The sequence below is a fragment of the Babylonia areolata genome, chromosome 28 (genome assembly GCF_041734735.1).
Source record: "Babylonia areolata isolate BAREFJ2019XMU chromosome 28, ASM4173473v1, whole genome shotgun sequence".
Taxonomy (NCBI): domain Eukaryota; kingdom Metazoa; phylum Mollusca; class Gastropoda; order Neogastropoda; family Buccinidae; genus Babylonia; species Babylonia areolata.
Window position 1 is genome coordinate 4,067,863 of NC_134903.1, and position 25,360 is coordinate 4,093,222.

Genomic DNA, 25,360 nt, shown 5'->3' on the forward strand with positions numbered 1-25,360 from the left:
TGACTTGTGAGTGTAAGTTGTCTACATTTCAGTTCTCTGAAAACATTGATTGCAGTGACTAATTATTCGCTTTTAAAAGGCCAACAACTGATTGAAATACGCCTTTCTTCAACCTAGAAGCAAAAGATGTGCTTTTGGACAGGCATCCTTCAGTGGGAGACTACGGAGTTGGGCTGTGGGTGATTGATACAGTGTGGGGTGTGATTGGACAGGTCTTCTTCTTCTTTATTCATGGGCTGCAACTCCCACATTCACTCATATGTATATGAGTGGGCTTTTACATGTATGACTGTTTTTACCCCAAAATGTAGGCAGTCATACTCCGTTTTCGGGGGTGTGCATGCTGGCTATGTTCTTGTTTCCATAACCCATCCGAATGCTGATATGGATTACAGGATCTTTAACGTGCGCATTTGATCTTCTGCTTGCGTATACACACTAAGGGGGTTCAGGCACTAAGCAGGTCTGCACATATGTTGACCTGGGAGATCAGAAAAATCTCCACCCTTTATCCACCAGGTGCCATTACCAAGATTTGAACCAGGGACCCTCAGATTGAAAGTCCAATACTTTAACCACTCGGCTATTGCGCCCGTCAATCTGGACAGGTCCACATAGGGAGTGACAGTCCCTCCCACACTGTACAGAGGGGAAGTCATGACACTGGTCTGTCTGTCTGTCTGTCTGGTGTTAGGTCTTTTTCCCCTTTTGAAGGCCAATAATTACTTTTTTTTAAATAACTTTCTTGACCCAGTTTCTGTAAATCTTGAACCAATTCGCTCATTTATATATATACCAAAACAAGTTCTAACATTACTAATACTTTTCTAGGTCTAAATGCTGTTCACTGGTGAACACAGGACCTGAAGTTCAAAGGCAAAACCTTAACTCATGCAAATGAATAGTCACAGGCATGACAAAGTTTTATCTCCCTCTTTTGCTCTCTCTATTATATATATATATATATATATATATATTTTTTTTTTTTTTTTTTTAATACTGAAATTCTGATTGTTAAAAGAAATGAAAAGAGCATGATGTCCACTTCAAAATCAAAAGGAGTACTGTAAAACACGATCATATATATATATATTCCTTCTCTTTATTCTTTCTTTTTTTAATACAGTAACTGAGTAAGTCTACTGAGATAAAATCAAACACAAAACCCTAAAACGTACGTACAACAATTTTATTTCAATAACAAAAAACACATATATCAAAGAAAGAAATGGACAAAATATAGAATGCTGCCTGAAAGTGCAAGATACCAAATGTAAACAGAAAAACAGTCAACAAAGTAATATTATCATTATTATCAACACATTAAGCGGTACTTCACTGCTTTCTGGGTTACCCAAAGTTGACCACAACCACTTAATTCCTTGTTGCTGTGTTCAGCAGACAGACTATTTCCCAGTAACTTCAAACAAAGAATTGAAACTCCCTGTTAAATGGATCAATCAGTATTTTGTTTCAAGAACAATTTTAGTCCAGGACCGATACAAAAATGGTCCAAATGTGTGCAACTACATCATTCTTTTAACGACAGAATAAATTATACTGATCACACTGACCACTAAGTTTACCACTTAAGAGGGGCAGGAACACTGATTTTGATTTTTAACTCACTTGTGTGAACAAAGTATAACTCGGTGTTTGGTTGTCTGTGTGTGTGTTCGTGGTAAACTTTAACATTGCAATGTTCTCTGGAAATACTTTTGTCTGCCAATACCAATTTTGGCTATAGAATAATTGGAAAAAAATCTTCACAGTCATACCAATAACAGGTTTAAGTCTCCCAAATTATGCCACATTTCCAGATCATTAAGTTTACGGTTTATTTTGTTGAGGCACATTCCAGATTCCGGAAACACTCTATTTCCACTTCCCAGCTGCTGGAATGTGGGCGATGTTTGGTAAGATGGCATGACCTCGGTTTTTGTGTTTGTTTTTTGTTGTTTTTTTGGGGGGGTGGGGGTGGGGTTGTTCGCACTTGAAGAAAAGAAATGCAAATTCTGGACAGAAAACATACAGTGACACTATCTAAACCATTGACTTGTTTACTGCATTTACCGTAAGTATTCAGTTTCTAAAGTGGACACTGAATTAACTGAAATGAACATAAAAGAAAAATTGAATTGATTGTTTCTTTCAGTTTCAGTCAGCCATTATGGACTGGTTTATGCAGATCTACAGAAAACAGCTATGTGTAGTGTGCTTGAAGCGATGGCAACATCTCCTTTACTGCCGAATTAAAAGAATTCTAACTTATCGAGATACATAAATTTTTTTTTTTAAAGATTTAAACACTGTACTGTCCAATACAAGCACATCTTTATCCCGCACAGAAAAATAACAACACAGCTTTAAATATTAAATTTGGTTGAATGACATCAGACACCGTAAAGGAGCTATATATATAGATATAATACAGAAACACTTTTTAAACATTTTTTTTTTATTCTCTTTTTTTCTCCTCCTCATGATTCCTGTACTGGATAAAGCATGTAGCACAATTGAGTCTTGAAGGCCTTGTCTCCTGTCAATAATTACTATTCACACTTCAGACTGTGGACGAGTGCCTTACAAAAGAGTCAACAATAGGGGTTAATTGACCACCAGACTGGCTGACTGCTGTCTTGAAAAGAGCTCATGTAAGCCCGTGATTTCTCGCAATCCCACAAGAAAGTGTGTTCATCCCCCTTATATGAATCAAAAATATTTCCTTTGTCATCAGAGTTTGGCTCTTGTCTCTTCCAAATTCAAATCTAAGAGAAAAAAAAGAAACAAGAAATGGGTGGGGGGGGTGGGGGGGGGATGACAAAGCAGGCTTCCCACATGAGCTTCCAAACAAAATTCCATACTTTTTTCCCCACAGGTTCTTTCATTTGTTTCAAGACCCCCCCCCCCCCCCCCCCAAGGCTTTTCCAGCCCTTAAAACGGTTCTCTCATTTTTCCAAGAATCCTCCAGCCCTGGCAATGGTTCTATCATTTTTCAAAGACCTATTTAAGGTATGTAACATCCAGCACATCCTCAATATTTGACTTTCATGATATATATATACACACACACATATACATAACATGTCTATCTTTGATCTTTTTTTTTTTAAACCAAAAACTTCCTTTTTTTAACCTGTGAGGCATGTCTTTCCTTTATGTGATGTGGAGACACAGGCATTTGTCACAAGTTAAAAGCTAAATTTTCTTTCCATTTCAGGTTCTGTCCATGCAGGTCAGGCCAGGAACTGACCAATTCTGCTATTTCTTGTTTGCTGCTCTTTTTTTTTTTTTTTTTTAAACAGGAACAAAAACACTGCTCAAATACACACACACACACACACATACACTCACTCACTCTCTCTCTCTCTCTCTCTCTCACACACACACACACACATGACATGTCTTATATCACTCAAAGTGAAAAGACGTTAAGTTAAAGAACGAACGAGCTCACAAACATACACACTCACATACTGTCACACACACACACACACTCACTCACAGACATACACACTCACATACTGTCACACACACACACACACTCACTCACAGACATACACACTCACATACTGTGGCACACACTCACATACTGTGGCACACACACACACACACACACACACACTCACAGACTTACACACTCACATACTGTGACACACAAACACACTCACAGACATACACACTCACTGTGACACACACACGACGCCCCAAAGTGAGCAAACTTGCAAACACATCAACAAAGAAGTGTACCATGCAGTCTGTACCTCTCTTTATTTCCCCACCAAAAAAAGCGCCACAGCACTGTTCATAAAAATGTCGTCTTCCTGGAAACTGAAAAAAACACTCACCATCCACCACCTGCTTCATGTCAAACCTTCACAAAACTCAACACACCTTAAAACCATTCTGTTGGGCTGGGTACCAAACCAGTGCGGACTAACAGCCAGCCAGCCAGCCCAAATCTGTAGGCATTCATGGCGATACCATCTTGACCAGATCTCTTGTTGGGCCGACCCGATTTCAAATCTGTGCACAACTGTGAAACAAAGCCATCTCAAAGTGGGCTGGCCCGGTATGTATGCTGGCAGGTCCAGCGTGGGACCGTCACTGACCTGGTGGTGTTGAATGAAGGCGTTCATCACGACTGGTGGTTGTTCTGCACTACATGTATTCTCTAGAGGAGCTGAAAAGTCCAACCAGGAACTGTGACGACTTGGTCACAGAAATTCTCTTCTTCTTCTGCGTTCGTGGGCTGCAACTCCCACGTTCACTCGTATGCACACGAGCGGGCTTTTACGTGTATGACCGTTTTTACCCCGCCATGTAGGCAGCCATACTCCGTTTTCAGGGGTGGTCACAGAAATGAAACTGGATGCTTTGAAAATGAGATAAAACAACTACACCGGCTGCTGCTCAAGACTTTTCTTTAATCACTTCTTCTTCCTCCATCCCTCCGGCTGAATTCAATTTTTTCTGCACCTGAATTAATTCACCATTTTTCCTGAATGTCTCCTAACAACACTAACTCCTGATTTAAAGTTAACAGCAGCCCTGTCACATCTGTGTCAATTTATATGGCCACTGTATAAGGAAACACTGTATTATTTAAAAGTATTTTAATATAAACATTTCATTTTCCATTTTTGTTAGACACACAGAAACAAAACGAGGGGTGATCTAAAAAAAAAAAAAAAAAAAAAAAAAGAGAGAGAGAGAGAATCCCAGTGCGACAAGGTTCATCTGAACTTTCCGTTGAAGAAACAACCATCTTTTTGTGTGCATGGTCTTTCATGTCTATGAACGATAGAGTTAATTCAATCGAGGTTTTCTGCACAGCATTTACTACCTACAATGTTCAAAGCCTTCACACGAACCTGAAAGACCAGTCTACAGCTGCCAGACCCCAGAGTGACAAAAAAAAACACTTCTTCAATGTTCTCCTGCCAGCGTTTCCACACATGTCACAACAAAAAATTCCAACCTTTTTCCAGTCTTATTCCTGACCCAAAGCCAAAATGAATAAAAAAAAATTTTTTAATTTGTCTGCTAAACCACTGACACAAAACAGAGTGGTGAATATTCAAAGTATCATTTTCTTTTTTTCTTTTTTTTCTTTTCTTTCCGGGGTTGTTGTTTTTTTTTTTTGTTTTTCTTGGTTGTTTTTTTTTTTGTTTTTGTTTTGTTTTGTTTTTGTTGTTTTTTTAATACTTTTTTCAATTTTGTGTTGTTCCATACCAAACCCAAAGCCGAACTGAATCAATATGTCTGGTAAAGTGGTATGCCACTGACAATACAAAAAGAGTGTGGTGAATATTCAAGTATAATTTTCAGTTTTCATCAGCTTTTTTAGTTTTATAAAAGATATATTTGTTGCTGCACTAAGCCCATTGTTGAATGGTACAGGTCAAATGTTTCCTGACCATGATGTGCTGCACATTTTTACCCAGATCCTGAGGGGCAAAGTATGTCATTCAGTCCACAGAGAAAAATCTGTTGCGGCAAAAAAAAAAGAGCAAGAAAAAAAGAAGAAGAAATATTTCCAAGACATTTTCAGCCCTGTAAATGGTTCTATCATTTTCCCAGACTTTCCCATGCTTACATGACTCTTTTATCTATCAGCAAGTCTGACAAAAAAGGGACCCATCCAGTGATGCCATACCCATCTGTCGGTACAGAAAGCAATGTCTTATTACCATCAATACCAGCTAACAATAAAACCATTCACGACAAACCCTAAGAAAAGAACTCAAAACAAAGTTTTTAAAAAAGTCAAACTTCTACACAACAATGTTAACCACTTTAATGCGTCAACTTACCAAAGTGCAAGTTTTACACACACAAAACACAGCAATATTCAAGATATGAGAGAGAGAGAGAGAGAGACAGAGAGAGAGAGAGAGAGAGAGAGAGAGAGAGAGAGAGATAATGAGAGGTTTCAGTTTCAGTTTCAAGATGTCAAAGTGTGCAGACTGGTCCATACGTGCTAAACTACATCTGCTTTATAATAAAAATAGAAAAAAAACCGGAAATGCCCTTCCCTGGCATACACCTGACTCCTGTGGTCAGGCCTTGATCCAATCCTACATTTGTGTAAAACATTAACATCAAATGAAACAAAGTAATCCAACAAAAAACATAACAAGTAGAAAGAAAAAAAAACCCACTGGTAAAGAGAGGACACAGTAGAAGACAACAACCAGGTGATTAAAATCTCTTGACACATGAAGATAATGATCACACATGTATATCAATTATAATACAGATTCCCGTTAAGGAGGGGCGTTTTCCTTCTTTTTTTTTTTTTTGCTGGCTATTTTAAATCAAGTCACACTGCCTTCTTCTGAACAAACATGCTAAAAGTGATGATGAATGTTTGGGGATTTGACAGAAAAAGCAAAGCACTCAGAGCCTTCCTGAAGAAACAACACATCCACAACAGTCTACTGACCTCTTCTTAAAAAGTCTCTTTGCTGTAACCCTTCCTCCATGCTTCAGAAATTCTTTCTTCATATATCTTTGCTGCTGTTGTACATGAATTGAAAAATAAAATAAAGTAAAAAAAAAAAAACACACACCTTTTCTTGTTACTGTTTATACACTGAACACCAAGTTGAATACATTCTCTTTGCTGTCATCATCATCATCATCTCTGCTGTTGTACACAACAAATATCATTGCTGATGACAGTGACACAGGTGTTACCTTTCCTCAAGTTATTCTTGTTGTTCACTTCTTCTTCTTGTCCTTATCAGAATAACCTCTTAGACGATGACAGTGGCCGTGATAAGGGAGCGAAGATGTTAATGGAGGAGTTTACACACTGGGGAAGAGTTCACACACACCCAATCCTACTCCTTTAATGGCCTCGGTGGCACGCTCACACACCCACACACGCCTGTAAAGAAGTCGTGATCGAGTCTGCAGAAACTCTTCCCCAGTGTAGGCAAACACCAACAGTCATCTCCCCTGCCCCCTCTCGCTCGCTCGCTCGCCGCACAACCACCCACTCACTCACTGGGGGAGAGGGGGGGACTATGCCACGTTTTAGAACCCACGACGAGGGCGCTTGCCCCGAGAAGGTCCAAAGTCGTCAAAGGGCAAGCGATCTCTTCTCTTGAAACCTGCACGCAAGGGAGGGTAGGGGAATATAGAAACACCTGCCACACACCACCCCTCACCCAACCACCCCCACACCCAGCCACGCCCCGGATGGAAGATCTGCTGCTGGAAAAGTCACTGCCAGAGAAAGAAGGCTTGCTTTATGTAACAACACTAGCCACAAGAAACAACTCACAGAGAAAGAAGGCTTGCTTTATGTAACAACACTGGCCACAAGAAACAAGTCACATGGCCGCTCTACAGCTTACTTTCAAGACAGACACATATCAATGTTTTATGAACACGAGCTGTTTTTACAGTTCTCACAACCACCACACCACAATACATAAAGCCATACAGCCAAACACTAAAAACGAGGTGGTGGTGGTGGTAAGGTGATGGTGGTTGTAGAGCAGGTTTTGCTTTAAGTCTCTGACCATGATAATCTGAACAGGACACCTCCCTCTTCCCAAACACCCCTCTCAGCATCTTTATCTTTTCTCCATCGTCCCCAGATACTAAAAGAATTAAACTATCCTCAACAAAATGCCTAAGGAAAAATATGTTTGCCTTTCAAGACAAGTCCACAAGTCAAACTACTAAGTCCACTCCTGTGGGAAAGTTGGGTGTAATGGTCACTAAAAACTTCCCAGGGAAAGGTCATGGGTAAAACCATGGCTTGTCTGTAAATAGGCAAGAGATTCTGTAATAAAGGCCAGAATATCTTTTCCTGAAATGGGAAAGATTTTGTCCACGTTTGCTTTCCAGAATGGGGAAATATGCTGTAATCTTTGAGGGCCAGTATTTCCTTTCCAGAAAGGGGGAAGATTCTTGATCTTTAAAGGCCACCTTTCCAGAAATGGAAATGATTATGTGATCTTTAAGAGCCAATAGTTCCTCTCCAGAGAGGGGAAAAATTCTGTCAATATTTCCTTTCCAGAATGGGGAAAGATTCTGTTATCTTTACAGACCAATATTTCCTTTCCAGAATGGGAAAAGATTCTGTTATCTTTACAGACCAATATTTCCTTTCCAGAAAGGGAAAAGATCATGCAATCTATTAAGGTCAACATTTGCTTTCCAGAAAAGGGGGAAAGACTGTGTGATCTCGAAAAGCCAATAAGAAAGAGATTCTGCAATCTTTAAAGGCCAATATTTCCTTAGGGAAAGGAATCTGTAATTTCTTACGGACAATATTTTCTTTCCAGAAAGGGGGAAGATTCTGTCAAAAAAGAGGGCAATTATGCAATCTTTAAAAGCCAATACGTCCTTTCAAGAAAAGGGAAAAATAGTTAATATTTCCTTTCCAAAAAGAGGAAAGATTCTACGATCTTTAAAGGCCAGTATTTCCCCTCCAGAAAGGGGAAAGATTCTGTCAAAGAGGGAAAATCTGTTATTTTTAATGGCCTCTATTTCCTTTCCAGTCATGGAAAAGAACATGTGATCTTCAAAGACCAATGTTTCCTTTCCAGAATGGAGAAAGATTTTATGATCTTTAAAGGTCAATATCTACTTTCCAGAAAGGGGAAAGATTCTCTCAATAAGAAGGGAATTATAAATGCAATCTTCAAAGACCAATATTCACTTTCGTAGAAAGGAGAAAGATTATGTAAATAAGGAGGGAAATCATGTGATCGTTAAAGGCCAATGTTTTCTATCCAGAAAGGTGAAAGATTGCATTATCTTTAAAGACCAATATTCCCTTTCCACAAGGGGAAAGAATATGTGATCTTTAAAGGCCACTATTTTCTTTCAAGAAAGGTGAAAGATAACATGATCTTCAAAGACCAATATTTCCTTTCCAGAATGAAGAAAGATTTTATGATCTTTAAAGGTCAATATTTACTTTCCAGAAAGGGAAAAGATTCTCTCAATAAGGAGGGAATTATAAATGTGATCTTCAAAGACCAATATTTACTTTCTTAGAAAGGGGAAAGATTCTGTAAATAAGGAGGGAAATCATGTGACTGTTTAAGGCCAATATTTACTTTCCAGAAAGTGGAAAGAATATGTGATCTTTAAAGACCAATGTTTTCAATCCAGAAAGGGGAAAGATTGCATTATCTTTAAATGCTGCTATTTCCTTTCCAGAAAGGGGAAAGATTACATGATCTTCAAAGACCAATATTCCCTTTCCACAACTGGAAAGAATATGAATATGTGATCTTTAAAGGCCAATGTTTTCATCCAGAAAGGGGAAAGATTGCATTATCTTTAAATGCTGCTATTTCCTTTCCAGAAAGGGGAAATATTACATGATCTTCAAAGACCAATACTTCCAATTTAGAAAGGGGAAAGATTATTTGAATTTCAAAGGCCAATGTTTCTTTTCCAGAAAGGGGGAAAGATTCTGTGATCTTTAAAGACCAGCATTTTCTTTCCATAAAAGTTGTATCTGAAGTGCTATTCACAAGAAGAAAGCACACTGGACGGTAACTTTTCCGTGGTCCACTCCAAAAAGACATGGACCCCATTGAGGACAAGAACAAAAAATCTCTTGGCATACAAAAAAGCTGAAGAAAATCACCACAGTAATGCCAGATCTAGCAGGCCATGTCCATTCTCGCCTCTTCCTTGTGCCGTTGTGGCCCAGCCATCACACTGGTCCAACAACCACCTCTATAGCACACTGGGATCTGAACTCAAGCTTAGTGAGTGAGTGCAGGAGTCACCCTGGGGTGTATACAGCCTATGCCACAGTCACCCTCACTGTGACAGCCTCTCAATCGCCAAACTGGGTCAGAACTATGATAGCTCAATTGTTTCAAAAGATCTGCATTATAATTTTCACACTGGAAATGAGTCATTTTCATTGTGAAATGAGTATCCATCTTACAAAAAATTTAATACCATATGTGTGATGTTATTTCCAAGTCAAAGTCATCAACTTTGCTCCTGTTGATAAGTAAAGTGCACTTATGCATGAAAAGAACAAAATTCAATAATTTCTGACCTTGCAGTGTCGCTGTTATCAGGCTAAGGTTTGCCATTTTGTTTTTTCCAATTACAATAATTATTATCAATTACTGTCCCAATTTACCATAACTGCATAAGGAAGCACATGAGATGACGTGATCAGAGGATAATTTGTATACTGATTTACCATTGTATATCATAGCACTGCATCATGATTATTATTTTCTTGCTCAAAACAGTAATTTCAAAGCACATTCTTTAAATCAAAAGAATGCCTTGGATGCTGGTTTACCATTAGATTAATGACAGTATAACACTGTGACATAATCATCAATTTTCTTGCTGAAAACAAGACAAATTAATAATTATGACACAAGGAAACAATTCAGTTTCTCAGCACAATAGCTTTGGTGATGATTATTCACTCTATTCACTCTTTTCACAAGCAAAATTCCTCTTTTCACCACAAAGAGTACAACTCAGACACTGATTTACCATTTATATCATAGCACTGTACCAAAATTAGTGATTTCTTACTCAAAACAAGACAAATCAATAATCATGACACAACGAAACAATCTAATCGCACAGCACAATCATCATCATGATGATGTTTTTACTCCTGCTACAAACAAAATGACTCTTTTCACCACAAAAACTAAAAATGCAGAGTTTTGAAACAAGTGGTCTCCCACAAACACCTCACCAGCTGTTGATTAGGGTGACAAGAGTCCCTGCGACTGGTTACCGAGCAGATACAGAGGATCCAATGGGAGAATGGGAAATGCCAGAAATCAAACAGACTTCGATAGCTAACAACAATGAAACCACACCAGTGCAATGATTTTTAAAGCTGGGAGCTAAGGCTTTGATACCATGCTGCATGAATTGAACACCAACAGTCAGTATTTTGATGACAACTTGAGGCACTGCTTTCCTGTCTGCCCTGCCACAATAATGTGTGTGGAGCGTTGGTTGTGGTCAAGTGATAACAAGTGCCTGACAAGGATGCCACTGTCCCAGGTTCAATTCCAGCAAACTCCAATGTAGCTGTGGTGGCATGGTTGCTACTCCTATAAAGAACCATATGGCTATACTGCTAACAAGAACCGTGTGGCTATATTATTATCAAGAACCACATGGCTATACTGCTAACAGGAACCATGTGGCTAGTATATTACTATCAAGAACCACACGGCTATACTGCTAACAGAAACCATGTGGCAATATTACTATCAAGAACCACATGGCTATACTGCTAACAAGAACCATGTGGCCAAATTACTATAGCATAGAGAACCACATGGCTATACTGCTATCAAGGACTATGGCTATACTGCTAACAAGAACCATGTGGCTATATTCTGATCATGAACCACATGGTTATACTGCTAACAAGAACCATGTGGCTATGTTCCTATCAAGAACCACCTGACTATACTCTTATGAGGAACCACCTGGCTATACTCTAATCAGGAACCACATTGCTATACTATACTCCTAACAAGAACCACATGGCTATACTCCTAACAAGAACCACATGGCTCTACTGCCATCAAGAACCACACGGCTAAACTGCTACCTAGAACCACATGGCTTAACTGCTATCAAGAACCACAAGGCTATGCTCCTTACACGATCCACAAGCCCAAGTAGCCATGAAAGTGCTGACTGCCCATGTTCAATTTCAGCAGAGTACAACGATGCATATATATACATATATATACATACATATATATATATATATATATATCACTGAAGGTGTGGACTTTCTGGTTTCACTTGCGTACTTGTCACTTGTACTGACTCCAGTTCCACGTCAACACTCTTTATTGACCTCACTCTCATTTCTCAACATCTCTGTGTGTACTTTTCCAAGTATTTGTGCTCACTCTGTACTGTTTTTAAAGGTAAGTGTTGTCGTTTTTTGCAATACCATGCCAACATTTTTTTAATTTTTTAATTTTTATTATGACTGTCATGTTCTTTCAATCATGTTCTTTTTAAAAAAGAAAAACCATTATTTTAACCCCCCCTCTCTCTCTATTTCAACCCTTTAACCCCTTAACCCCTCACCCCACACCACCCCACCCCCCAACCCATCAAATCCATTTCTATTTGTACACAAGAAATATTGAGAAATGAAGAACGTTTGTCAACAAAAAACAATGTCTGACTGAAAGAAACTTTTAAAAATCAAATCATACATTTTGCAGAGCAAGCACAGTCACACTTTACAAAGATAATAAGCAAACAAACAAATAAATAAAATGAATCATGATTAAACATCAAATTAATATTTCTAAAATCAACAAATCAATCAGTCAAAAAAACAAACAAACCGGATTTCAGTAGATCATCCAAGCTTCTATTCAGGAAAAACCATTGTAATATCAAACAATCAACACTGACCTTGGAAAATTCAAAGCAGAGAGAATTAACCACAAAGCTGACAAAGAAAATAAATGACTGAACATTTCAAGTTACAACGCACACACCCCAAATCACATAACAAACACATCAGAAAGCTGAGCAAACCCTATCTCCTTTCAGCAGCTTCTCTCTCCTTTTCTTACTGAAAATAAAACAAGCAACAGAAAAAGTACATACATATATATCTTCATTTATCCACAAAAATATCTTATGCAGGTAAAAGAAAAGAAAAAAAAAAGAAAAAAAGAATAAGACGAACAACAAAAAAACACACACTCAAATGACAAAGACAAGAACATGTTTCAAATGACTCCCCCCACCCTTCCCCCCACATGCACACACCCCCCCCCACCCCACCCCCTGGTTCCTGGTTGTTTTTTTGTTGTTGCCACAAACTTTTTTTTTTTTCCTGATTATCTAAGAGTTCAACAGAAGCAAATCTAGAAAAGAAATTTTTTTTTTTTTTAGTTATATATATATAATATGTATATATTACATTTTTTTCCCTAATGAGTCAGTTCAACTTTGTTTCTTAATTCAGTCAAAACCAATCAAACAGTTATCAGAATGTGCACTTTTCTGCAAATGTTTTCCTAATCCGATCGATAGGCAACCATGTATTTGTTCTGTATTGTCCATGTGTTCTGTGTGGCTTATTCAGGATTAAAGAGGTTATGCCAGTCTTGAATAAAAGCTAATTTGTGTTTACACATTTCTTCTGTCTTTGCTGCTGTGTGCACATGTCAAATGATTGGTATAAGGACAGGCCCGGTGCTTCCTTTTTTGAGGAAGTGTCTGGGTTTGTTCCAATGTACCTTTTATTTACCTGTGTGCTAGCTGAATCGGTAGCGTAAGCATCACTGACTTGAAGTTGTGTACCTTGTGTAATGGAGAGAATGACCACTCTTTACTATTTGTTAATCATATCATCTCCTGGCCTCATTATTTGTTAATTTCCAGTTTTCCTAATCCTTTCTCTACTGTCTTTCTTTGGGGGGAGGTGGTAGGGAAGTGGAGGGAGAGGGGGCTGGAGGTGGGAGGGGCAGGAGTGAAGGTCTTTGGCAAGCAGCCTGAATTTCTCAATCCTGAGTAACAGCAATGGCCTCAAACAGGTGGGATTTTTTGTTTTTGTTTGTTTGTTTGTTGTTGCTGCTGTTGTTGATTTTACTGCAAAACCCTCAAAAACTGCCTCTGGGATTGGGATTTAAAAAAAAAAAAATTTTTATAATCTTCAATATCATTTTTATTATTAGGACTTCTATATCTTAATTTAGACTGGACATTTCCCAGCTGCGCTTTAGTACTGACAGAAAAAAAAAAATTTGTTTGTTCGTTTCAGTAATACAAAGACCCAAAATTATGAATTATTTGTACAGCAAACCTGGGCGTTTTTTTTTCTTTCAACAAATCACTCTAAAATTACTTCTTTTTTTATAATCCAAACCAAAATCATTTCAGTTTCTTCAATGTGAAGAACATTTTAAAAATCTCCGCTCTTCAGACAATATAACAAACAATGAACAGGTCTTGTGTTTTATGGGCTGTCTGAGGGACTACTGTACTCTACTGTACTGCACTGTACTCTACTGCACTGCTGGAAAACTGATCTTTCAATAAATACCCCAATAATGAAATGTGTGTAAATGAATAAATAAATAAATAACTTGAGAAATGAACAACTTTTAAAAAATCAAGTATCTTTGAAATAAATAGCTCAATAAATAAATGAAAGAATGGATAAATAATTCAGTCAATATATGAAGGAATAAACACTTTCCAACAAATAAATAAATAACCAAATAAATGAATGAATAAATAAATAAATGACTAAATGAATAAAATAACAGAATAAAAATAAACAAATAAATAATTTGACTTTCGTTTCCAAACAGAACCTCTCCAACTCAGCCATCTTTCCCTGAGTTACACACACAAAGCACAGCCAACTTTCCCCCAAGATTCTGACATTCCAGTTGGTTGACTTGTCCCTAATAAACCATGCAGCTTGTTTTGTTGCTGTGTTTTTAATTACATAAAAGAAAGTCAACACTTCTTCCAAGTCAAATATACATTAAAAAAAAATTTTTTTTTATTAAATAAACCATATGATGGCAAATCAACCAGCCAAAATGAATCCGTTTTTACTTCTGTTCACTCCTTTGAATGATAAATAAATCAATTAATAAAATAAATAAATAAATAAACCAATAAGAAAATGACAGAAATGTACCCAACTACCATCACAAAGAAATTGAAAAGTCCTCAACAGTGTTTTGGTTCCTCAGGAAAGCAGCCCCACCTCCAAAGACACAGGTCAAGATCTAAAACCACCACACACACACCCTCCGAACAAATCACGACAGCCACAAAAAAAGACTCAAAACACACCTGTCATAAAACTGATCATTGCTGTGGGTTCTTTTACACACGCTGCACACAGGACCTTGGTCTATCATCTCATCCAAACAGCTAACACCCAGAACACCACCCAAGGTCTAAGGAAGAGGTGTGGGGGTACGGGTGGGAGGGCATGGGACGTGGGGAGGGTGCAGGGGAGGGGCGGGGTCATGGGCAGTAAACATCATGGTCTCCATCATATATATATATATATATATATATATATATATATATATATATATATATGTATATATATATATATATATGTAAGGGACTCAAACTCATGAACACCTGCTTCCTAGTCACCATGTCAGGAGCAGTACCACTAAGCCACCGCTTCAATACAAAGAAAACACGAGTTGTAGAACAGATTATTGTTGTCCAGACATCGATAAGAAATGGGGATACCTGCTCCTCATTCAGTCAAGTACACAAATTACAATTAGAAAGACTGCCACTCTGAACAAGTGTCTCAACAGGAATGGTGACCTGATGGTCATAGCGCTGCCCAAGTTTCCGGAGTTCGATCCCCGGTTTCAGCACACCTGGTGGGTTAAGGGTGGAGGTGGTGTTGTTTTCTTGATTCCCAGATCAACATATGAGCAGACCTGCTAGTGTCTGAACCCCCTTCAAGTGTGTACGCATGCAGAAGATCAAATGCACACGTAAAAGATCCTGTAATCAACAACAGGGGACAGAATGGGATGGAGGGCAGGGGTGGGGGAAGGGGGAGGGGAATAATAAATTTCTGGCAAACTGCTGAGATCTTAGCCTCCTACCATTTTGTGCAAGACACCCTAGCTATCACCATCAACAAATTCACTTCTGGTCTGAGGTGTCGCCATGTCTTTGGTGGTGGGCCAGATGCCAGCAGAACCCCAAAAACCCATTTAAGGACTTTTCATTTTCTTCACTTTCACTTTCAAGGAGTTGCCAAAGCACAGACTGATCCACGTCTACATAAAAAAGATCATTTTTTTGAAAATAAATAAATAAAAATCAAATTTCAAAAAAGCCAGAAAAGACACTTGATCTACACATAAGCCCAACACACTGGTCAGGCATATTGGGAGCCTACCCTTGGTACAAAACATTTTTAAAATATCCTTTCTTCAAACAAATGTGCATTTTTTCCATAAGCCCTCAATGCTATATTATCTGTCACAGATAGTAAATAAATAAATAAATAAATAAGGGGGGGAAATGTCATAAATCCGGTCACCAGTGGGTACAGACTGTAGCATGTGTTCATTTTCCAAGGACTGATCCCTTCTGCTTCCAACCTCTCTACACACCGCTGGCTCTGAACTGTCAGCACTGCTGCTGTCTGGTGCACAGCGCTGCTCCCTCCCCCAGTGTATTGCGTCCATAAATAACCACAGGAAAAATGCCATGTATAGCAAACTGGGTCTACACTATTACAGGATGAATAATCCATCACAGCAGTGATTTATAGACAATGAGCTGCCATAAATACATCCACTAATATAACTGAAATGATTAGGGAGGAAAGAAGTGTATACATTATATATATATATATATATATATATATATACATATCTCATTTAAACCATCCAATCCACAAATGGGATATTTTGGGCAATCTTTTTTTTCAGATTCTTATGACAAATATATGAAAATATCAAACAGGGCACTTGTGATAGAACATTTGAAATTACTTTTGAGTTATTGTTCATGGCACAGATAAAAGTCATGGCAATCACCACATTGGGACATCTCTGATCACATTTCAATTCTGTCAGACAAGGACCATCAAGTGCACTATCCTCAGAAGCAGTGATTCTGGCATGGTTTATCTCTTGAAGAATTTATCACTGTATTAATACTGTGTTTCATTTATTGCCACAGCAGATTTCTGTGAGGAATTTGGACTGCTCTCCCTGGGAAGAGCACTCGCCACAGTGCAGTCCTACCCATGTTTGTTTTTTTTCTTCTTTTTTTCTGTTTGCAATTGTATTTTTTTACTTACCAAAGTAGATTTTGCTACGGAATTTCACCAGGGAAAATCCTTTTGTTGCTGTACCTTTCTTTTTCTTTTTTTTCTTTTTTTTTTTCTATGTGTGTGAAGGGCATGCTGCACACAGAGCCTGAGTTTACTGTCTCATCCAAATGACTAGTACCCAGACCACCACTCAAGGTCTGGTGCTGGGGGGAGTAAGTAAAAGTGCCAGTCAGCATATGGGACTCAAACCCAAGTACACTCATCTTCTGGTCAAACACATCACCGCCAGGCCACCCAACAATGTCTTCAGAAAACAGGGAGACTACCCTCCCTTGTGCCTCTCTTTCCATTGATTCTGCTTCCCAGCAAATCAGTACAAAGGGAGACCATCCTCCCTGTTTTCTGCTGATACTGCTGATGGCCGGCACGCAAAGCAACACCTAACCTTCCAGGAACTATGTACAACCATCTTGCCTCAACAATGACCAGCATGCAACATCTAACCTTCCAGGAACTGTATACAGCTATCTTGCCTCAACCAGGACCGGCATACAAAGCAACATCTAACCTTCCAGGAACTGTATACAGCTATCTTGCCTCAACCATGACCGGCATACAAAGCAACATCTAACCTTCCAGGAACTGTATACAGCTATCTTGCCTCAACCATGACCGGCATACAAAGCAACATCTAACCTTTCAGGAACTGTGTGCAGCTATCTTGCCTCAACCATGACCGGCATACAAAGCAACATCTAACCTTTCAGGAACTGTGTGCAGCAATCTTGCCCCCTTGCCCCAGCCCCTCAGAGCTGCTGGATGTGCTGTGTGTTGACTGTGACCATGTGGTCTGGACCGACACACCTGGAGCAATCTGGTGAGCACCTCCTCAGTGTGGCGCTCCACAATGACTCCTCAGTGAGTTGAGGGAGAAGAAGCAGATGATGAAGGTCTGCGCTTTACTGACTAGTGTACATCATGAACCTCTTTGTTTAAGCTACCTAGAAAGTCCCTTACGTTAAAACACTTTTGAGAATAATGCACTGCAGCTTTAGGGGTTGGCAACGAACAAATTTCTGACTGAATTTCATTCCAGTTTTTGTGCTGGTAACGAACAGACAATCTGTGCTCTATCACAAGTATGGTCTCAGTGAGGGCAAGCTGCTGAGCACTGTCAGTGGAAAGAGCAGATAAACAAGGACGCACATGGACAGGCCATGCACACCCCAGGCACACCAACACTAATCAAGGCCACAAGATCTGAAAACTACCTAGCCCTCGGCATGGAATGTTTTCACTCTGTTGGGTTCCCTCTCTGTCCTTCCTCCCCTCCGCCCAGTCACAAACACTGTACACAGTTCACAGTTCCCACAGATGTGACCACACTAAATTCCATACTTCTTTCAAGACCTTTTCCAGTCGAGACTGAAAACTGTCCATTCCGAGCACAAAGCCAAACTGAATATAAAAAAAAAACAGAACGCTACTCCACCGATAAAAGACATCGGCAGATATCTCAGTACTGATACTCAATTTTCACCACTTTTTTGTTTTTTTGTTTTTAATGCATTAAACTCTTGGTTGAATGGGCAAGGGTTTCACAAAAATTCCAAGAGTTTTCCAGTCCCTGAAGGGCACAACATGTTCCCAAGACTTTTCCAGTCCTGGACATGGTTCTCTCTTTTTCCCCAATGCTTTTTCCAACCCTCAAGGGCAAAACATCCGCCCCCCCAGACCTTTGCAGCACTGGAAATGGTTCTCTCTTTTTTTCCAAGACTTCCAGGCTAGCAGGACTCTCTAAGAACCCTGATGTTTCTGTGTGAATCCACCCAAGTACAACCCTGCTCCTCAAGCATAGCAAGAAGTCACTGCCAGCCATACACCTGACACAATGCCAAAACATTCAATTCCCAGAGTCTGCACAAAACACTCCCACAGGATATAAAACCCCAGTCAGCACATTATAGCATTGTTTCCTGCAAGAATTTGTCGATGTGCAAAACACACACACAGTAACATTTGGTTCTTCTGATGCTTTTCTTTACTGATTGAGGTGGGACAGCCGTTTGGAAAGGAAGTGTTGGGTAAAGTCAAGACAGCACAAAGTTTCCTTAGCTTTGAACTGAAAGTTTCAAGACCTTGCATATTCATTTCAGTTGTCTCTCACCAACTTTCTCAGCAAAACTGACATGAAGTCTTGAGCAGGACACACAGGCTGTGAATGAACAGAGTTCACTGCTGCACTGAACTCGCCTGGCCAGTGTCATGCTGACAAGTAGTTTTTAATGTAACTATGAAATATTACAAACTGGTGCAGAAATGGGCACTACAGGCATGCCAGCACAAGACCAGGCTGTGCAATATCATTATGTAATAAATTTATGAATATATATTGTTCTGCCAGCATTATATGATTTGTTCTGAAATTATGTAAATTGTTCTGCCTGCATCATGTGATTTTTTATGACATTCTGTAAACTGTTCTGCCTACATCAAGTGAATTGTTCTGACATTATGTAAACTGTTCTGCCTACATCAAGTGAATTGTTCTGACATTATGTAAACTGTTCTGCCTACATCAAGTGAATAATTCTGCCTACATTTTTTGGAATTACTGACTGTGGAATTGTCGATGTTCAGAGCACCATCATGTTCTTACTTCCCAATGCAAAAAGTGTATCAATGTTTTATGAATAAACCTTTGTCTGAGTAAAAATGTTGGAAAAAAAGCCTGACCACAGGCACCACAGCATGTTGTTGTCACACCACCCTGCAGGCTGTCCAACAAAAGACATTCCTGTCAGTTTTGCCAATGATGGTGTGCAACCTATACACACAAGTCATTTCAAACTTTCCATTCTAAGTCAAAGGAAACTTTCTACTGTATCTATATATACATGACAGTCAGTCGTGTCCATCTATGACCATCAGAACAACAGAGGAGGCAACGCTGTCCCGGCTACTTGGGCTAGAATTTGATTATAGTGGAGTGTCTTGCCCAAGTAACATCCCCACTTTCTCAGCGAAGAGGGTTTTAGGACAGTCGGTGTTGGGATGGTTCCCAAAGGCCAGCTAGCCCCCATGGCTGCGGCACTAAGAGCCAGTGCAATTTTCATATTTTGCCTCCTAGTTTGAGAGTCATAGTCCACAAAAGACTAAGCTGTAAAAGTTTTCCCATTGCATTCTTGGCCTAACTGTAAACTTATGTCAATCTGTGATATAAGCCGAGTGTTGGCCCCGACTATATCTCTCTCTCCAGAAAAGGCTCAACACTCAGCTCATATCAGAGACTATCGTAAGCTTACTGCTGGGCAAACAACAAAGTGAGAACTGTATAATCAATAGTTTCTCCATCGCAATGGGAGTTCATTTACAGCTTAGTCTTTTGTGAAGGACTATGATTCTCAGACTAGGAGGCAAGATTGGACTGGCTCTTAGTGCTGCAGCTTTGGGGTCTACCTGGCCTTTGGGGGCCATCCTAATGGCGACTGTCCTAAAACCCTCTTGGCTGAGAGAATGGGGATGTAACTTGGGCAAAACACTCTCCACTAAAATCAAATTTTAGCCTACATACTAAAGTCCGGAAAGTAGTTGCCTACACTGCTGTTCTGATGGTCACAGTCAGACACGACTGACTGTCCTACACCATCCAGACTAAAGAGAATCGTTACCAAGGAGTGGATTTAAGGACACGCAACCTAGCGGCTGCTGATTCTACAGTTGGCAGGCTACAGAAAAACTCACAGCCAACCTGCAAGGGTAGGTGTTCTGTGCTCCACACAATCTTCTGTCTCCATCACAAACCACAAATACTACTTTGTTGCTGTTGTTGTGCATTCATGTTATCTATCACATGTCATATTCTGAATATGACCAAAACAACAATCTTTCAGTCGAGATGTTGACTGTACCGAAAACCTGAGTGCAACATGCACTCAGCAGCGCACTGTAAAAGAACCCATGGCAACAAGAGGGTTGTCCCTGGCAAAATTCTGTGGACAAAATCCACTTTGGTATTGATAATAAAAGCAGACAGACTTGCTGGCAGATAAAAGGACAAAAATCTATACATATGAGTGTTGCTGCACTGCGACGACACACTATCCAAGGGGACAGCAGTCCAATTTCTCACAGAGAAATCTGTTGTGACAAAAGTAATACAGGACAATACATAGAAGGTAGCAGGGACTTAAGAAGAAAAAAAAAGAAGATTTGAGCACTAAAAAAAAAACAAAAAAAGTACTAAAAGCACCCCTGCAGCAAACAGAACATCAATAAAGTCACTGTACAAAACAGCCAATACCCTGAGACTGGTTAGACGCACCGTGACAAGACAGGACTTCTGATCCAGTGTTCCCAAACGATCAGGGTTCAAGGCCCCGTTTTAGCATTGTGTTGTGTCCTTGAGAAAGGCCCTTTACTCTCATTTACATCAACTCTACCCAAGTGACAACGGGCAGCAGATTTTGGACAGGGATGGTTGAAACGTCAGAAGGAGGGAACGGGGCCCCGCCTTCCCATGCTGAGCCCTGGACATAGTGGATGTGAAGTCACTGCCCCAACAGCCTTAAAAGGCTGTGAGACCTACAACCTTAACTTTGCAATTCTTGGGAATAAGTGTAATAAAAAAAAAAATTTTTAAATGGCAATGGATACTATCACTTAGTTCTGGACAGAAAACCAGACAGAGATGCTGAAAAACAATGCCAGGGTGGAACTCCAATCTACATCACACTGTTTTCTGCACTGATCATGACGCAGTCGTTTGGCGATAAACGTAACACACTGCTACCGATCTACACAAGACGACTGTGACCAAAAGTCTGGATCAAGCTCTTTAGCAATAAAAATTGATGAAAGAAACAGAAGGGGGGGGAAAAAAAGGCCAGGTTTAGGGACCACCAAGTGAGAGACTACACTGCCACCCCAAGGAAGAGCAGTGCAGGGACTTCAAATCTGCAAGTTCAGTGTCAATTTCCTTATCCACAAAACTGACAACAAAAAAGAAAACAAAAACAGGGGCATTCTACATGATTTTTCCTTACTTTTCCAGTTTTCAAAACTGTGGTCACCTGCAAACTTAGCTAACCACACACTGCGTGGAAGGACCACAAAAAAAAAAAATTGTGTGTGTGATGGAGACAGAATTTTGTAGTCACACTAAAACACCACCGCTTTCAAGCAGCTTGCTATCTTTTCCTCTATAGGGAATGACACAGACTTCAACCCACTGACTGTTTCTTCATGTCCTAAAATCACCTCTCTGGCAAAACACCTACTTTTACAGGAAGTAAAGGTCAGTAGTAAATTAAAACCAAAAAAAAACAAAAAACAAAAAAAAAGTAATTTAAAAAACAAAACAAAAACACCAAAAATCAGAGTAAAAAAAAAAACTGGCCCTGGTTGCACAAGTGCGGCTTTTAGCAGCGCTTTAAGCTCGCTTTGTTAGCTATAAAGAGTTTTCCTTTGTCACTGGAATGAGCGTAGACTTTGGAAGGAAAATTCTTAAATGCTAGGCAAACTTAGCTGCTGCTGAGACTGCTCCTGCAAACCCAGCACTAGACAAGGGGGCAAGCAGCAAAACACACAACAGTACCACACCATAGATATAGCAATTAGCATGGATGTACTTAGTGTGACACTGCAAACTACCACTTCACTTAATGGGAAGGGTTTTTTTTTGTGCATTCTCTCTTCATGCTTTGTAATCTGGATGGCTGATTTATCTATCCAGATTATTATATATATATATATAAAAAGATTAATAAGTAAATAAAATATGAATGAATAAATAAATAAATAAATGAAAATTTAAAAAAGATACATAAATAAATAAGACGACGAACTCCAGAGGTTTCTGTGCCCAGGTTCCGCTTTATGGATCAAGGACTCATTGTTCAGTTTGGAGGAGGTGACACAGGCCAGTATTCAGACCCAGGGAATGTTTAGCCAGCTATGTCATATAATCCAAAACTTACCTAACCCATTACTTGTTTCTCTGTGTGTGTGTGTGTGTGTCTCACTCTCTCTCTCTCCGTCTTTCTCTACAGGAATAATGCAGACGAGCACAGTGTCCACAGCAACAATCTGTCATATTCCCATCTCTTCAGCGTCAACCACAAACTATCTGAATCTGATGGGGAGGAGATCAACATTTCTACAGACCGACCCACCCCCACCCCAATTAGACCTTCAGTGGTGTTCTGGGCGCTAGTCTTTTAGATGAGGCAATAAGCCCTGGTCCCGTGTGCAGCATGCACCTTGCGCACGTATAAGAACCCATGGCAACAAAAGGGATGCTCTTGGTAGAATTCTGCAGAAAAATCCACTGAGATAGTTTTACAAATATACTTGCAGACAGGGGGGTGTGGTGGGGTACAGGGGGTGGTGGGGGTTCTTCACTGTAGCAATGCATTCTCCCAAAGGAGAGAAGCCAGAATTTCAAACAGAGAAATGTGTTGTGAGAAAAAGCAATACAATACAATAATCACATTCTATGTGACTGTCAACGCAAGACACAGCAAAGAATGGACTGCACACCATCGGACAATGGTATTCGCTTGTCAATAATTATTCCGCTTCCTTTCTTAATCTTGACTTTCTTCTCTCTCTCTCTCTCTCTCTCTCTCTCTCTCTCTCTAACAGGATGAGAACTGGTTTTGACATCTTTAACTGACAACAGGACATACAACACACTGGTGAATTTTCCAACCAGCATTTCTATGTCCTCAGCTGCAACAGGTGCTGACAGAAAAAGAGATGAAAAATGCTAGGAATGTGTTGCTGTGAACAACTGTGAAGTCGTCGTCACATTTCAAACTCACGCCCCACTGTTGATCGCATTTCACCAAGGTTCACCGGTCAAGAGGTTAATTCCATTTACCTGAATCACTGACAGCATTTTTCTTGTTTCATCGACTTCCTTAAGTCACATTTGGATTTTCATGTCAACACCCACCCACCTCTCATGATTCGGCTAAACCAGGATAACCATCCCAGGATATTTGGGTGGATGAGGGGGCGGAGGGTGTGGGGTGGACTGGGGTGTAGGGAGGAATGGCATGCATTCAGATAGGGGGGGGGGAGGGGGGGCAGAAATGCTAATCTTTATGTTTGACCACTGCCAGCTAGCCAGGCTGGAGCAACCTATGCTAACCTCAACTGAAAGGAGATAAAAAAAAAATAATTTAAAACATTATTGCCCCTCTGATGTTAATATTATAAAGAAACAAAGAAACAGACCAACAAGTAAATACTTTCTTTTTAAATGAATAAAAATAAATGAAATAAATAAAACCCATGGCATAAAGTCTGACAAACAAGTTTTTAAATGGCACAACAGATAACGAACACACACACACAAAAAAACAAAACAAAAAAAAACAAACCCACACTTGCACACACACATACACACACATGTAAATCTCCAAGACAACACATCTCAACACACACACAAAAAGTCTAACGGAGACCCCAGCAACACGTACCACCAAGGCTCAACAACAACAGCACAGCAGCACACGAAGAACAAACCACGACAACCACTTACCCGGGCCCTGAAAACCAAGGTCGGGGAAAGGGAAGCCAAGGCCGGGGAATCCTGGGGGCCGGTCCATCATGTTCCGCAGAAACATGTCCCTGTCCATGTCCATCCCCACAGGGGGGGGCGGCCCCCCACCCCGACCCCCCCGGAAGAAGCCCCCTCGCCCTCGGCCTGGGAAGCCTCCACTCTGCAGGAACTCAGGCAGGTCATCCAGCAGACTAGGAATGAAGCCTGCACATGGAGACAACACATCTGTGACTGGGGATGAAGCCTGCACAGGGAGGGGAGGGATCACATCTCTACATCCAGTCATGGGCAACACCGGTTTCAGTTTCTCAAAGAGGCGTCACTGCGTTTGGACAAATCCATATACACCACACCACATCTGCCTGACAGCAGCATAACCCAACACGCTTGTCAGGCCTTGAGTGCATGCTTATATATTTGTGTACCTGTCAGGGTGGGTTTCTTTTTACAGGATTTTGCCAGAGGACAACACTCTCGTTGCCATGGGGTTCTTTTTCAGTGCGCTAAGTGCGTGCTGCACACAGGACCTCCGTTTATCATCTCATCCAAAAGACTAGACGCTCAGTTCAATTTTCCAGCCAAACTTGAGAGAAAGGGCGAGAGTGGGATTCAAACCCACACCCACAGACTCTCTGTATTGGCAGCTGAGCGTCTTAACCATTCTACCACCTTCCTCACCTCCACCCTGTTAGAAACATCATCCCCCCCTGCCCCCCGCAACCAGTTATGACCAATATACCTCTGTCCTCCGTGTCCTCCGCGTCCTCCCCCCGCACTCCCCCACCCCCTTCCAAATTATGGGCATCACTACCACCCTCCTCATTTCAACATCACCCCCACGCAACCAGTTATTATTAACATACCTCTGTTCCCCCACCCCAAATTATCAGCCACATCATCTGCCAAATTGTGAACAACATCACCCCCACGATTATAAACACCGCCCTAAGTTAAACGACAACAACAACCCAACACCGTCACTA

At 40.2% G+C, this 25,360-nt stretch overlaps 1 protein-coding gene across 1 annotated transcript in view; it reads right to left on the reverse strand.

Annotated features, from left to right (window-relative positions):
- Positions 1–3,752: 3,752 nt before the first annotated feature.
- LOC143301870 (uncharacterized) overlaps positions 3,753–25,360 on the reverse strand; it is a 28,972-nt gene continuing 7,364 nt past the window's right edge. Inside the window, exons 5-6 of the mRNA XM_076616286.1 lie at positions 24,357–24,581; positions 3,753–7,121 (exon numbers count right to left, since the gene is read on the reverse strand). Coding sequence (XP_076472401.1) covers positions 7,045–7,121; positions 24,357–24,581 — 302 coding nt within the window. The 3' untranslated portion in view covers positions 3,753–7,044. The remainder of the gene's footprint in view (positions 7,122–24,356; positions 24,582–25,360) is intronic.